Below are 14089 nucleotides of genomic sequence, written 5' to 3'. Positions count from 1 at the left end.
ATTATCTAAATTTTCAGTTCATAAATTAACGTTCTGGAAATGACATGTTTAAATCTAGCCCATTTTGGTTCTAAAAGTGTCACCGAAATTGTAAATATTATTACATTACAGTAGATAAAAGCTTTATCAAACCAAGTTTCACTATAAAAAATTCAGAACAATATTTGAACGTCCGTTGAACTATTTTTTTTTTAATATGTCGGAAGGTGATACTAATGTAGTAACTGTGACTGGAGGCACGATTTGTCTTATTTATGGATTGATTATGTTGGGATGGTTGATAAGGTTTGTATTCATACTTCTTAATCACTAGCAAATTATCATTTTTGCTTTCAAAACTTTCAAAGTATCTCCGTCTACGTAGTATGTATTTTGTTTGCTATATTTTATTTTTTTAATTTTCAATGCTGAGCTTCAGAAAAACGGCAGACATAATCTATAATGGCACTGGTTTCACTAACTCAATTAAGTTAATGATAGAATGTGTTAAGGTATTTGTAATCTGTAGTTTTTCCTTTTCATTTAAACAAAACGACAAGATTACTTCAAATATTAACAAACACCAGTATTGATTCCTGCTTCCAGTTTCCATGAAGTAGGTACTACAATTAGACGAAAACATGTATGATGCTTTTTATGTTTTTCGTAGCTTCTTTGAATCGTCAAAATTGCGTACTGAAGCTACGCAGACTAATTTTCCTTTTCTGTCTCTAATAATAAAAATTACGCAAATGTCTCCTAATTTTTATTTTGATGTGTTGGTGTTTGTGATCCTAAGCCGATCATAATCCAACTCTTCAAAATAAACATTTGGACATAGGTGCAATGCACCTGGTGCATATCATTTTTATGTGTCGATGCAAAGATAAACCTAAACTCCCTCTCCAAGCTGTTGCATAATGTTAGTCTTACCACACAGAGACATATAAAATTACTTTTCCCGTCGCACAAAGTACAATATGTAAAACTACCATTTTAAATTGCAGCCGCATAGCTCAAGGAAAGCAATTTACAAAGGATGTACGGGCAGAAAACAAAGTAGTAATTGTTACTGGATCTAGTGGAGGTATTGGTAAGGAAACCGCTCTAGATCTTGCCTCACGTGGAGCCACAGTGTACATGGCTTGTCGAGACATGCAGAAATGTGATGAAGCTAGATTGCAAATAATTGAAAAAACGGGAAATAGTAAAGTCTACGCAAGGAAATTAGATTTGGGATCGTTGGAGTCAGTCAGAAATTTTGTGAAAGAGTAAGTGCTAAAAAATCCAAAATCTTTATTCAATTTGTTTATCTTTGGAAATTCAATCATCGCATAGGTTTCTCGAAGAGGAGGACCGACTCGACATTTTAATAAACAATGCGGGTGTTATGAATTTACCAAGGTGGGAGACTGAAGACGGATTCGAAATGCAACTTGGAGTTAATCACATGGGACATTTCCTTCTTACCAACTTATTACTGGATACACTGAAAGCATCAGCTCCGAGTCGGATAGTCGTTGTAGCTAGTAGGGCTTATTTAATTGGTGTCATCAGAAAAGACGATTTGAATAGCAAGAAATCGTACAACAAATACAAAGCATATTTTCAAAGTAAATTAGCAAACGTTCTGTTCGCAAAGGAGCTGTCAAAACGCTTAGAAGGGACAAGAGTTACTTGTAATAGTCTACATCCCGGTGTTGTACAAACTGAACTTATGCGATACCAATCGATAGTCAGTAAACTAATGATTCCGTTTCGGATATTCCAAAAAAGTCCAAAGTCAGGAGCACAGACCCAATTGATGGTTGCATTAGATCCAGATTTGGAGAAGGTGTCAGGAAAATATTTCGATAATTGTAAAATGAAAGAAGAGGGCAATGCAGCTAAAGACGACGAAACGGCTAAATGGTTGTGGAACACAAGCGTTGAATGGACTAAAAGTGATCAGAGATTTTAAAGTGATTCCAAAATAGGTTTTTAGCTTCTAAATCGTTTTGTTCGTTCCATGTGTTATTCACTGCAATAAGAGTACAGACTGTTCAAACTCTGTCTAACTTTTCGTCCATTCAACATTGCGCAATGGCTCCCCTAGCTTTTTTTTGTTGACAACATTGATTGTAAATTATTAGTGGTTTAAATTGTCGTTTTGCTTTTAACTTTGGAATTATAAGAAAATCTTACTGCACGTAGTGTGAATAACTTTTAGAGACTATTCGCACACACACACTCTTATATGTCAATAAAATAGAAAACTTTGTTATGATTGTTTTAAATAAGACAATTCGCGAGAATATTACACCTGTGGAAAAACAAAATACATATGTAATTCACTCTGTCGTATGACCATATCCATCAAGTCGTTTATATTGGTCATTCTTCATGTTGTGATTGGATTGACATAACTATACACCTAGGTTATAGACATTGGTACAGCATATGGAACAAGCTTCCACCCTCAAAACGCTCATCCCTATATAGTGGTCGGGCTCTAGGTTAAAATAACCCCAATAAAATATCGACGAGACAAAATAACTACTACCAAAATAACCCCGGTGAAAAAAAAGGACAAAACACTGATAATTACCCATAATATTTAGGGTCAGTCTCGAACTCGTTTTCTTATAATTTAAAAGCGGCGAGCTTTTTCATACTTTGCAGACGTTAATGAGGCTCTGCCCCAAACCCCGCTAGGGGCTCCGCCCCTTAGACCCCGCAAGGGGGATATTCCCCCTTGCACCCCCTATACGGGGGCTGCCGCCCCTCGACCCTGCTTTTTTTTTTAATCTTCACGGCCTGCGGCGCTAACTTCCCTAAAAATAATAATTGTATTTGCATTTGCGATGTTGTACTTATTGAATTCTGGGCAAGTTCTAGCCACAATTTTTATATCTTCCAATTACAGTCGAACTCGTATATAGTCGATATCCTCGAATATAGTCGATATCCTCGAATATAGTCGATACCCTCGAATATAGTCGATATCCTCGAATATAGTCGTTATCCTCGAATATAGTCGATATCCTCGAATATAGTCGATATCCTCGAATATAGTCGATATCCTCGAATATAGTCGATATAATCGAATATAGTCGATATCCTCGAATATAGTCGATATAATCGAATATAGTCGATATCCTCGAATATAGTCGATATCCTCGAATATAGTCGATATCCTCGAATATAGTCGATATCCTCGAATATAGTCGATATTCTCGAATATAGTCGATATCCTCGAATATAGTCGATATCCTCGAATATAGTCGATATAATCGAATATAGTCGATATCCTCGAATATAGTCGATATTCTCGAATATAGTCGATATTCTCGAATATAGTCGATATCCTCGAATATAGTCGTTATCCTCGAATTCTGTCGATACACTAGAATATAGTCATATCCTCGAATATAGTCGATATCCTCGAATATAGTCGATAGACTCGAATACTATCGATAGACTCAAATATAGTCGATATCCTCGAATTCTGCCGATATCCTCGAATTTTGTCGATATACTGGTCATCTCGTCATTTTTCCAATAATTTTTTTGACATTAGTTATTACTACAATTCGTTATTTTGGTGGGGTTATTTTGACCGAATACCTAGTGGTCGATAGTTGTGCATAATTTATTAGTTCATAGAACCACTAACATAAAGTAAGCTCAACAAAAATTTTTACGTTTTAATCAGCTTTCTTTGTTCCCTGCCTTCCATTCATTCCGCATGTATACCAAATGCAACTCTTCACATTTTTACAATTTTACATGAGTGAGTGAGACGACTCTCTTTATTTTTCCTATTGAAAACGATGTGCAACAAATATAACTGCAGAACACTTAATGACATGAAAACTTATGTTGAGTTTATTTTAATACAAAAACCAAACAGCAACTATTTTCTCGAGCAGTATTTTTAATGTTCCTGGCAGGAAAATTTAATTAATTGACGACAGCAATGGACGATTGGCTCTACATCTGAAATTTTATGCTATTTCTGCAGCATAAAACGTAAGAACTAGGCACCTACTGCTCAATGCGTATTATGTTTGCAAATTTTACCGTGGGCGAATTAAATTTATTGCGGAAATAGTACTGCAGTAATAATTTGTTGCCAAATAAAAATGATGATTACAAAAACAATAACAGAGGAATCAAATACGTATAAAAAATTTATCCCGTTCTTGAATGCACGCACACATTATGCTCCTATTCGCATACTAATTTTCCGAGTTTTCATAAGTGAGAACTACCAACTCACAATTGATTTTTATAGTTGACTAAGAACAGTAAAAGAATACACCAGAGTTTTGAACATAAAGATATCACTAACTTAAATATATTACCATTTAGTCAAAAATTTAGTTTAAAAATATTGGTTACGATGCAAGCATAGCTTGCGTTAATTATATTATCTTATATATTTATTTCGTCAAATATTGTTTACGTTTTGCGTAATAGTGTCTCGTTTGGATACAACTTCAACGATTAACGAGCCATTGAATGGTCAAGAGCTATCCATCATAAATTTGTGATTACCAAAAAAGATCATTGGAAAAACAATTTTCGATATAAAAATATTCAAAACAATATTTGACCGACGTTGAACCTTTTTCGGAAAAATTATTGTTGTTAAATATGTCGGAAGGTGAAACTAATGTAGTAGCTATGATTGGAGGCACGATTTGTCTTATTGCTGGATTGATTATGTTGGGTTGGTTGATAAGGTTTGTGTTGATACTTCTTAATCACTAATAAATTATCATTTTCGCTTTCGAGACTTACAAAGTACCTATGTCTACAGAGTATTTTGTTTCCTATATTTTATTTCTTCAACACACTTCAAGCAAAAGTGCTTGGAGTGACAGCTACCAAATAGAGTACTATTTTGTATAAAAAATGTTTTTGATACGCTGTCTATCCCATTTCAGTATTCCATTCAGCGTTTATGCTTGAAGTGCGTTGATTTCTTTAATTAATAACACCTGAACTTGATAAAAACACGGTTCCACCTCTATGGGTTCCACTAACTCAATTAAGTCAAGTCAAGACTATTTTATGGTATCTGTAATGCAAGATTGCTCTTCTCCATTTAAATAAAATCTCAATATTACTTCAAACATTATCAGAGACACAAATATTGATTCCTGCTTCCATGAAGTAGGTCACTACAATTAGACGAAAATATGCTTGATGCTTTTTATTTTTAAATGATTTTCCATGTGTGTATTCAATAAACAGTAAAGATAATAATAGGAGCCGATAATTTTAATTTTGTAGCATACCCACTCGCTATGAGTTTTCTTCATTATTTATGTCCTAGGAATTATAATAGTTATTTAACAAACAGCCTTGTATGTGAATGTACAGTCAGAAGCAATGAAACTTCTGCATGAATTTGCTTCAGCTGTTTTTTAACTGATACATTGTAATGTCATATAATCGAACCTGTTTATAAACAGTTTTGATTGTTTTTGTGGATCAGCTGAAGCAAATTCATGCTGAAGTTTCACTGCCTCTAACTGTACCAGAGCATGTATACAGACGTTACAGATGATTCTCGTGTCATGGGGCAAAGACAGGTACAAACGTACATATCTTTACCCGTTGTTACAAAATAGCAGAAAGAAGTTGATTGATCGGAGGTGATATCTCGTACCTGGTAAATGTTTATACATGTATAGGCAATAGATGCCCTGATGTTGTTCGAAAATTGTGACATACTCACGCTGACAATTATAATGACACATTTTAGTCGTAAAGAACCTTTATAAAATGTTGGATTCCGTTTAACAACGAAAGATTTTATAACAGTGCAGTTTCTAGTGCATCAACCGCTTCAACCTCTCCCAAAAAACACTTCTTCTTGCCACTTCTTGTAAAATAAAAAAAATCTTTGATGCATTTTAACCATTGCCTTTAGTCAACGCACACAAAATATTTTCATAGAAAATTCTCTAAACTCTGGTTTACGTAAGCAGTACCATGCAGGGCCTATTATGTAGAATTAAATTTGCAAAAATTCCCACAAAATTCTCCTCAAATTTGCCAAATTTTTCAAAAAATAACTTCTACACACCTTCGAAGTCAAATTAATTGCTTTCTTCACTTTAAATTGTTCTAAAACAGACAAAAGAACGCAAAGACTTGCAAAATGTGCTGAAAATGAAGCGTAAATTTGTGCAAATTTTTGTGAATTTCTGTGAATTTTTGCAAATTTTGCAAATTAATTCTACATAATAGGTCCTGGTACCATGTCTTCGTTTGGGTTTGTTACTTCCGACTAGTTAAATTAAAAATTTAGACAGAGGTTACATAATCTACTACTGTTAAAAGTAGTCTTTCCCAGGGAAAGTTTCCCTAGTATAGCACGAAGTACAATATGTAAAACTATCATTTTAAATTTCAGGCGCATAGCTCAAGGAAATCAATTTACAAAGGATGTACGGGCAGAAAACAAAGTAGTAATTGTTACTGGATCTAGTGGAGGTATTGGTAAGGAAACCGCTCTAGATCTTGCCTCACGTGGAGCCACAGTGTACATGGCTTGTCGAGACATGCAGAAATGTGAGCAAGCTAGACTGCAAATAATTGATAAAACGAAAAATAGTAAAGTCTATGCAAGGAAATTAGATTTGGCATCGTTGGAGTCTGTCAGAAATTTTGTAAAAGAGTAATTGCAATCGAGTGAAATCTGTATGCCATTTCTCTATCTTTGTTAATTTGATCCTCATAGGTTTCTTGAAGAGGAGGAACGACTCGACATTTTAATAAACAATGCGGGCGTTATGAATTTACCGAGGTGGGAGACTGAAGACGGATTCGAAATGCAACTTGGAGTTAATCACCTGGGACATTTTCTTCTTACCAATTTATTACTAGATACACTAAAAGCATCAGCACCGAGCCGAATAGTCGTTGTAGCTAGTATGGTTTATTCATTGGGTGTCATCAGAAAAGACGATTTAAATAGCAAGAAATCGTACAACAAATTCACAGCATATTTTCAAAGTAAATTAGCTAACGTTCTGTTCGCAAAGGAGCTGTCAAAACGCTTAGAAGGAACAGGAGTAACTTGTAATAGTCTACATCCCGGTGTTGTACAAACTGAACTCATGCGATACCAAACCATAGTCAGCAAACTAGTGATTCCGTTTCGTATATGTCTAAAAAGTCCAAAGTCAGGAGCGCAGACTCAATTGATGGTTGCATTAGATCCCGACTTGGAAAAGGTGTCAGGAAAATATTTCGAAAATTGTACAATGGAAGAAGAGTCCAGTGTTGCTAAAGATGACGAAATGGCTAAATGGTTATGGAACAAGAGCGTTGAATGGACTAAAAGTGATCAAAGATTTTAAATTATTAGTTGTTCACTTTATTTATGCACTTTAACAAAATATAATGTTACCATTACTCAAATAGTCACATTCAGTTGATTAATTTCAAGTAAAAGGAAAACATAAAAAACATTCACCGTGAACCCTTGTTTCAGTTAATGGCAAGTTAAGATACGACAACAGATATTAACCTCTCGGAGCAATTAACCCTTCAGAAACGATATAAGTGAATCTATGAATCACAACTTGTGATTAACAAAAAAAAACATAGAAAAACCTTCGAAACAATGTTCGAAATAAAATATTCAAAACAAAAATGTACCGCCGTTGAAACTTTCCGAAAATCAAATTGTTGTAAAATATGTCCGAAGGTGAAACTTTGATTGGATTGAATTTGATTTGGGGATTGATTATGTTGGGATTGTTGATAAGGTTTGTATTGCTACTACTATCGGTATAGCTTTCGAGACTAATAACAGCCGAAAGCGTGGTTACATAATCCAAATCGTCAAAATAAAAATCGGGACAGTGATTACATACGATATTTTATCTGCCGCGTACAGATGTATCCAGATAAACAAAGCTCTAGAGAGATAAATACGAGATAATAAATATTATGTGTCCTGTGCCCAATTGTTTATTTTGACGAGTTGGTGTTTGTGATCCCAAGCCGAAAGCGAAATGTTTGTGCATATAATTTTTGTGTCTCATAGAAATTTTATTATTATAAATTCAACAAAACGTTTTTTTTTGTTACAAGAAATAAAGCGTTTACAAAATATAAAAAATTTCGTTCATATTTTCGGACGTATCGAATGTAGCCATTACACTCTCAGCATTGTTTCTTTGAATGGCTAAACTTATCCGTTGTTTTAGATACGCCTTTGATATAATTTTTTATGTGGCGATGCAAAGATTAACCCAGAGGGAGTTTGCTGATGCATAATGTTAGTCTTACCACACAAGTATTGTAATAGCTCCGCTCGTATGGAAAACTTGGAGTCGAAAATTGTAATATGTTATTGTAATTGAAAATGAGTCTGCGTAACTTTCAGCAAAGTAGGAGAGATGTCCTATCAATTTTTAGTCGTTGTCCCCGTCCCAAGCCTATCTTCACGCTTAGCAAATCGTAATTGTGTTTTCATATATTTGGAGTATATGTATAGCTTGGTGTATATTATGATAGCAGTGCGTTAGTTATTCTCTTTCAATATTATTCTAAGAGCAGAATATGCGCGTGTGTCGATTTTAACATTGTTGCTGTGTCTCTCACATGTCTAGACCAATGTCAAAGAAAAATTCATAAGCTCTACAAACAGTTTTCAATATTTTGCAAATTAATTAAAAAACTACTTTCACTTGAACTTGGCAATCATGCAAAACGACCTGGGATGGGTTGAGTATACCATGCCAGAAAGCGGAAAATCAGAAGAGGTATATAGTCACTGGCGAACTGCATTGTTATGCAAAGAGGCTGTCTATGAATTCAACTCTGTTTTCTGTTTTTTTTTTCTTTGATACAGGCAATCAACGAATGTCGTCCTGTCAAACCAAGAGGACGTACAGACTTCTTCTTTTTAGTCTTGAATTTCGTTTTCATCGTCATTTTGGTATGACACACCACGCTTTGGCTTACCGGCCGGCAAAAGTACAACTTGCTTTTTATTGTGATTTCAGTTCATTCTTTTCGGATATTGCTTCTTCAATGGGTCAATTTACAGACAAATCAATGGTTATGATAGTTGCGGCAATGTGTGCGGATTAAAGAATTCTAGAAATGAGGATGAATTGTGCTCTGTAACTTTACTGATAAGTCATTGAGGTCGAATGTGTCGTCACTGTTTTCTTTTTAGAATCCTGATAAACGAAACGAAAATTTCCTGCTCATAAAAAAGATTCGGTATAGAGAATTCACAATAATTGATCGGCAATGTGTCGCAAACTGCTCTGAATATCCGAACTATGTACAGGATGGGATTTTTTGTACAAATGGGAAAGTGAGTCGAGGAGTTAGAAATATGTTTCCCACAAATCATCTTGAACTTGGTGCTGTTGCAGTTGTTTTGTTGATTGCCGTCGTTTTTGCAGACATTGTTCTCGTGCTATTACGCTATGCCACAAAAATCGTTGTGTGGTTCACGGTCGGTTTCGTTGCTGGGTCGCTAGTTATTTTAAGTATTTATCTTCTTTATTTGGGAATGATGCTCGAAGGGGATTGTCATCACATTATTGACGGTCATTGTGTTCTACTTCATCTACAAAACTCGACAACAAATAAAATTCGTCATTAAATTGTTCAAAGAAGCTGCGACTGCGCTGATGTATATGCCACTGCTTCTGTTCGAGCCACTATTGACTGTTTTGTCAGTGACTATCGCTACCCTCCTTTGTGTTTACTTTATGCTCGTAATTGACTCAGCTGGATTTTATAACAAGGAACTTGACCTCTTCGAGAAGAACTGGGTGATGAAGTTCACATATTGCCTAAATTATTTCGTTTTCTTTTGGTTCGTTCAGTTTATCGTTGGGTGTCAACATTTCGTTATAGCTGGAACTGTATCGCAATGGTACTTCACACGCAACAAATCGAAAGTACGGTCACCGATTTGCAACTCTTTCTACAACTTGATTTTCTTCCATTTGGGAACCATTTGCTTGGGATCATTGATGCTGACTATAATAAAACTAATTCGTATGGTCATGCGCAGAGTAAAGGCAAGAAAAGTTTATATAAATTGTCAGTACCACGCACATTTATTTCCCCTTGTTTTACAGAGACTTATGAGAGAATCCGATAACATTGTATTGATTGCCTTAAGCTATGTTTACGAATTCATGATGAGTCTCTTAGAAGGTATCATCAGCTTCTTGAACAACAACGCTTACATTGTGACAGCGATTGACGGATTGCCACTGTTGCTGGCTGGAAAACGGGCCGTTCATTTAATCTTCAACAACTTCGGCGAACATATGGCTAGTCAAACTGTAGGAGATCTCGTCATTGGCTCATGCAAATTATTCATATTTTTGCCATCCTTCTTAGTCGGCATCGAAATGATATCGGTAAAGTGATTGACTGACTGACTCGTGATTGTTATCTTACAAATTTAGCACTTTTTCTACTATGCGTTTAGTCCGGCCTGTCATTGATCGTTGTTTTACTTTTGGCCATACTTGTCTCTCACGTTATGATGTCAACGTTTGAGACTACTGTCGACACGTTGTTCATCTGTTACAGCATTGATTCCGAGGAAAATGATGGCGAGGAGCGACCATATTTTATGTCTGAAAACTTGATCATTGCAATGGTCGAAACCAAGCATTTGGAACCTCCGAAAACACCAATAGAGCCCCAACAAGTTTAAATTTAAGAAAACTTTAACATTATTGACAATAAATCGAAACCTTCCTACCTAATACACGCTTTGAAGACAATAATTATAGTCCGATGTTTGTGCTTTCAAAAATTGGTAAATTAATGTGAATAATTACGATTAATGCACACAAGTTTCATAAATAAAAAGATTTCAAGTGGATTTTGGCTTCATTTTTTTTAGATTCGGGTAATTTCATGGGAATGGACGAAATCGGGAGTTTCCCCGCATTGCAACGAATTGTCGAGGAGTAAAAATTTTAAAAATTAAATATAGTAAACTAGCGATTCTAAAAAGTCCAAAGTCAGGAGCGCAGACCAAATTGATGGTTGCAATAGATCCGGACTTAAAAGTTCTCTGGAAAATATTTGGAAAATTGTACAATGGAAGAAGAGTCCAGTGTTGCTAATAATGACGAAATGGCTAAATGGTTTATGGCACAAGAGCGTTGAATGGACTAAAAGTGATCAAAGATTTTAAATTTTTAGTTATTGTAACTGCCATTCTATATCACGTTATTTATGCACTTTAACAAAATATAATTACTCAAATAGTCACATTCAGTTGATTAATTTCAATTTAAAGGAATTCACCCGTAAACCCGTTTTTCGGGTTAATCAGATACAACAACAAGTATTAACCTCTCGGAGCAATCAACCCTTCAGAAACACTAAGTGAATCGCAATATAACGATAAAATCGGTTACTTCTTTGATTGAACATCTCGAAGTTTCAGTTACAAAATATTTCAGTTGTCAGTTTCAGTTGTCCTAACATATAAATAAGACTGACTGTCTGCCTTTAAGCTGCATACTTATACAAACCTTAATATTGGTTTTATGATCATTAAAAAATATAAGCCATTCATGTCATAAGCATATCGCTAGTATCGAATCTATTACTTTTTTCATCCAAAAATTTTAAGATACTCATGCCGAACTTCTACTGTTTTCTGTCTAATAGTACATTTCGTACCTAGGACTAAAAGTCTTTTTTAGGGTGTGAGAAGTTTCCAGACAGAGCCGAAGGCGAGGTCTGGAATCGAATACGCTAAAAAAGACTTTTAGTCCGTGGTACGAATAGTATTTTTCATATTGGACGGAGAAAAATGCGACGAAGCCCTAGGGTCCTAGGTATGAAAGATATGTCTTTCATACGTATGACCCGAAAAGTTCGACTTCGTCTCACTTTTTCTCCTATCCGTCCAAATATGAAAAATCACATGCTAAAAAAGACTTTTAGTCCTAGGTACGAAATGTACTATTATATAAATCCCATTGACCATGATATTCGCTAAATCTTCATTGACGCAATAGATAAATAAATTATAGATGAAATGACTGTCCATAATAAATTGTGGATTACTGGAAAAGCGTAGCAAACGATGGGTCACTAAAATCACTGAACATAATGACATTTTTAAATCCATACTGTTGTGCCTAAGATGTTTATTTTACTACTATGAAATATTTTGATCTCAATGTCAAAGCTCGATTTAACAAATATACTCAGCGTATTGATCATGCTGGTCTTCATCAAAATACCAACAACATCTTCCGAACTTACCGACAGTGAAATTATCAACTCTGAAACATATAAAGCATTTTTGAACAATTTGTTGAATACATCGAAAACAACTTCAGCGTACACAAGAAGCTGGCAACAAAGCCGTAAGAGAGCAAAAAGAAAATGAGTCACCATACGAGCGAGTGATACGAAATTTACGCACAAATTGGGAGACGCCAATGAATTATTTACAAGAGCGTGGCTACTTCAAAAATGCAGAACCGAAAATGGATAGTAACAGTAGCCCTCTCTCAATGGACGCATATAATTTGATAAATGATGCGTCATTGAATCCCTCAACGTCCAAGAATTTGTATAATTTTCCTGCTGTTCCGAATGCAATACTGTCAACTGACAGAACTGATCGGAACTGCAACTATCCTAGCATGTACAATGATTTAGCGTGTTTTGATCCAGTATTTTGGAGAAAGTATGACTAAAAGTATCAAAGACAAATGGAATTCATGGTTTCATAAGAATCAATCTACAACCACCACCACTACCTCAACCACTACGACCACAAATCCTCCTACCACATCGACCACAACACCGTACCCGATCGCCAATAAAAACAACCGAAGTTATTTCTGATTTGAGCTTGCAAGACGCAAAAGATGGCCTCGAATTTTTCAAAATCTACAATGATTTTATGCTTGCCAAACTGGCATCAAAGCTCTCTCAAGATGCACATGAGCGTCGAATGTTAAAAAGTACGCAAAATCAAAATGAGAACCAAGAACAAAATGCACTACCTCCAGTATTCCAGAATCCGACACAAGCTCCCCATTTGCTTGATTTTTCAACGATAAATGAGAACGACATACAAATTTTGAAGGAATTGGACTCATGTTTGAAAAATAAAAAAAGTTCAGCGAATTCGGATGGTAAAATTTCTATAGTAGAAGCCGATGGACAGTCAATGATGTCCAAAATGATAATCGAGGTATTTACGAAAGACATTTTGATAAATACAATTTTTTGTTGTCATAGATGAATCACAAAAGATAAACTTTTTACGTCAAATTTACTCTACTTTCTTGAGAGCATTAATTGAAAAACGACTTTAAATCGAGAAGCCGTACCAATGGACTATATCTCCTATACGAAATATGCATAGAAAGGTAAAGGTTCAAAGAGAATACTCACCAAAGACCTGCATTTCATGTATTCGGAATTCGTATATTGTTGATTCAATAACCAAAGCCTAATGCTTACATTCGTCGTGGCTGCTGATAACTGTCTATAGAACTATTTAATGACCTATTGCGCCTTTCACCTGTTACAGACGGCAAGCATATGACCAGTATTATAATCGGATGAATTACTTCCGTCTATCAAAGTATTTCTATCTGCTGATTTAAATCTATTCTTAAATTTGTTTAACATGCGTTTTTCTATCTGAAGGACCATATTACCTAGAGCTTGTCATTACTTTTGTCGTCATTATCGATAAGAAATGAATAGTATTTGACAAGGTAATGTTAAAATAGGATCAAAAATTTGAGCATTTTCACTTTTATGAATGGCTAGTTGATCCATTTATCGATAGTACACAATCAATTTTAATCAAAATAAATAATGTAGCCAGTAAACAACAATTCTGTTTCTTTACAGTAAACAATACGTACTTGCCAACGAAATTAAAATTTTTGGCTCATCTTCACCACGAAATTGTTGATATTGGTCAAAATAAGCCTTTTATTAAACCAACAGTCAATCGCAGCGGTTGCAATGTTGATTACAAATCCACGTAATCACAAATAAAATTTGTTCAATGAATGAAAACGCTTTTCAAATTTTCTAATATTCAATTTGTATTCAATTAACTGCAATA

At 35.0% G+C, this 14089-nt stretch overlaps 4 protein-coding genes across 4 annotated transcripts; all 4 read left to right on the top strand.

Annotated features, from left to right (window-relative positions):
- The first annotated feature begins 213 nt into the window (after positions 1 to 213).
- Positions 214 to 2182, top strand: LOC119075492 (retinol dehydrogenase 13-like). Its single transcript, XM_037181959.1, has 3 exons — positions 214 to 285; positions 987 to 1250; positions 1318 to 2182. Exons 1-3 carry the CDS (start codon positions 266 to 268, stop codon positions 1937 to 1939), a joined length of 906 nt encoding a protein of 301 aa, XP_037037854.1. The 5' UTR covers positions 214 to 265; the 3' UTR covers positions 1940 to 2182.
- A 2372-nt stretch (positions 2183 to 4554) lies between these two features.
- Positions 4555 to 7357, top strand: LOC119075491 (retinol dehydrogenase 13-like). Its single transcript, XM_037181958.1, has 3 exons — positions 4555 to 4706; positions 6389 to 6652; positions 6716 to 7357. The coding sequence occupies exons 1-3, from the start codon at positions 4618 to 4620 to the stop codon at positions 7335 to 7337; spliced, it is 975 nt and encodes a 324-aa protein (XP_037037853.1). The 5' UTR covers positions 4555 to 4617; the 3' UTR covers positions 7338 to 7357.
- Positions 7358 to 8613: 1256 nt separating this feature from the next.
- On the top strand, positions 8614 to 9532 carry LOC119075494 (choline transporter-like protein 3; the record flags this gene model as incomplete). The annotated part of the gene is made up of 4 exons (XM_037181961.1): positions 8614 to 8750; positions 8840 to 8926; positions 8994 to 9113; positions 9170 to 9532. Coding segments are annotated over exons 1-4 (630 nt in total), but the record flags the coding sequence as incomplete, so codon positions are not given.
- Positions 9533 to 9570: 38 nt separating this feature from the next.
- LOC119075493 (choline transporter-like protein 1) lies at positions 9571 to 10734 on the top strand. Its single transcript, XM_037181960.1, has 3 exons — positions 9571 to 10057; positions 10103 to 10379; positions 10451 to 10734. The coding sequence occupies exons 1-3, from the start codon at positions 9636 to 9638 to the stop codon at positions 10679 to 10681; spliced, it is 930 nt and encodes a 309-aa protein (XP_037037855.1). The 5' UTR covers positions 9571 to 9635; the 3' UTR covers positions 10682 to 10734.
- The last annotated feature ends 3355 nt before the right edge of the window (positions 10735 to 14089 follow it).

This window comes from Bradysia coprophila, unplaced genomic scaffold (genome assembly GCF_014529535.1).
Source record: "Bradysia coprophila strain Holo2 unplaced genomic scaffold, BU_Bcop_v1 contig_215, whole genome shotgun sequence".
NCBI classification, from domain to species: Eukaryota; Metazoa; Arthropoda; class Insecta; order Diptera; family Sciaridae; genus Bradysia; species Bradysia coprophila.
This window is presented reverse-complemented; position numbering and strand designations above follow the sequence as displayed.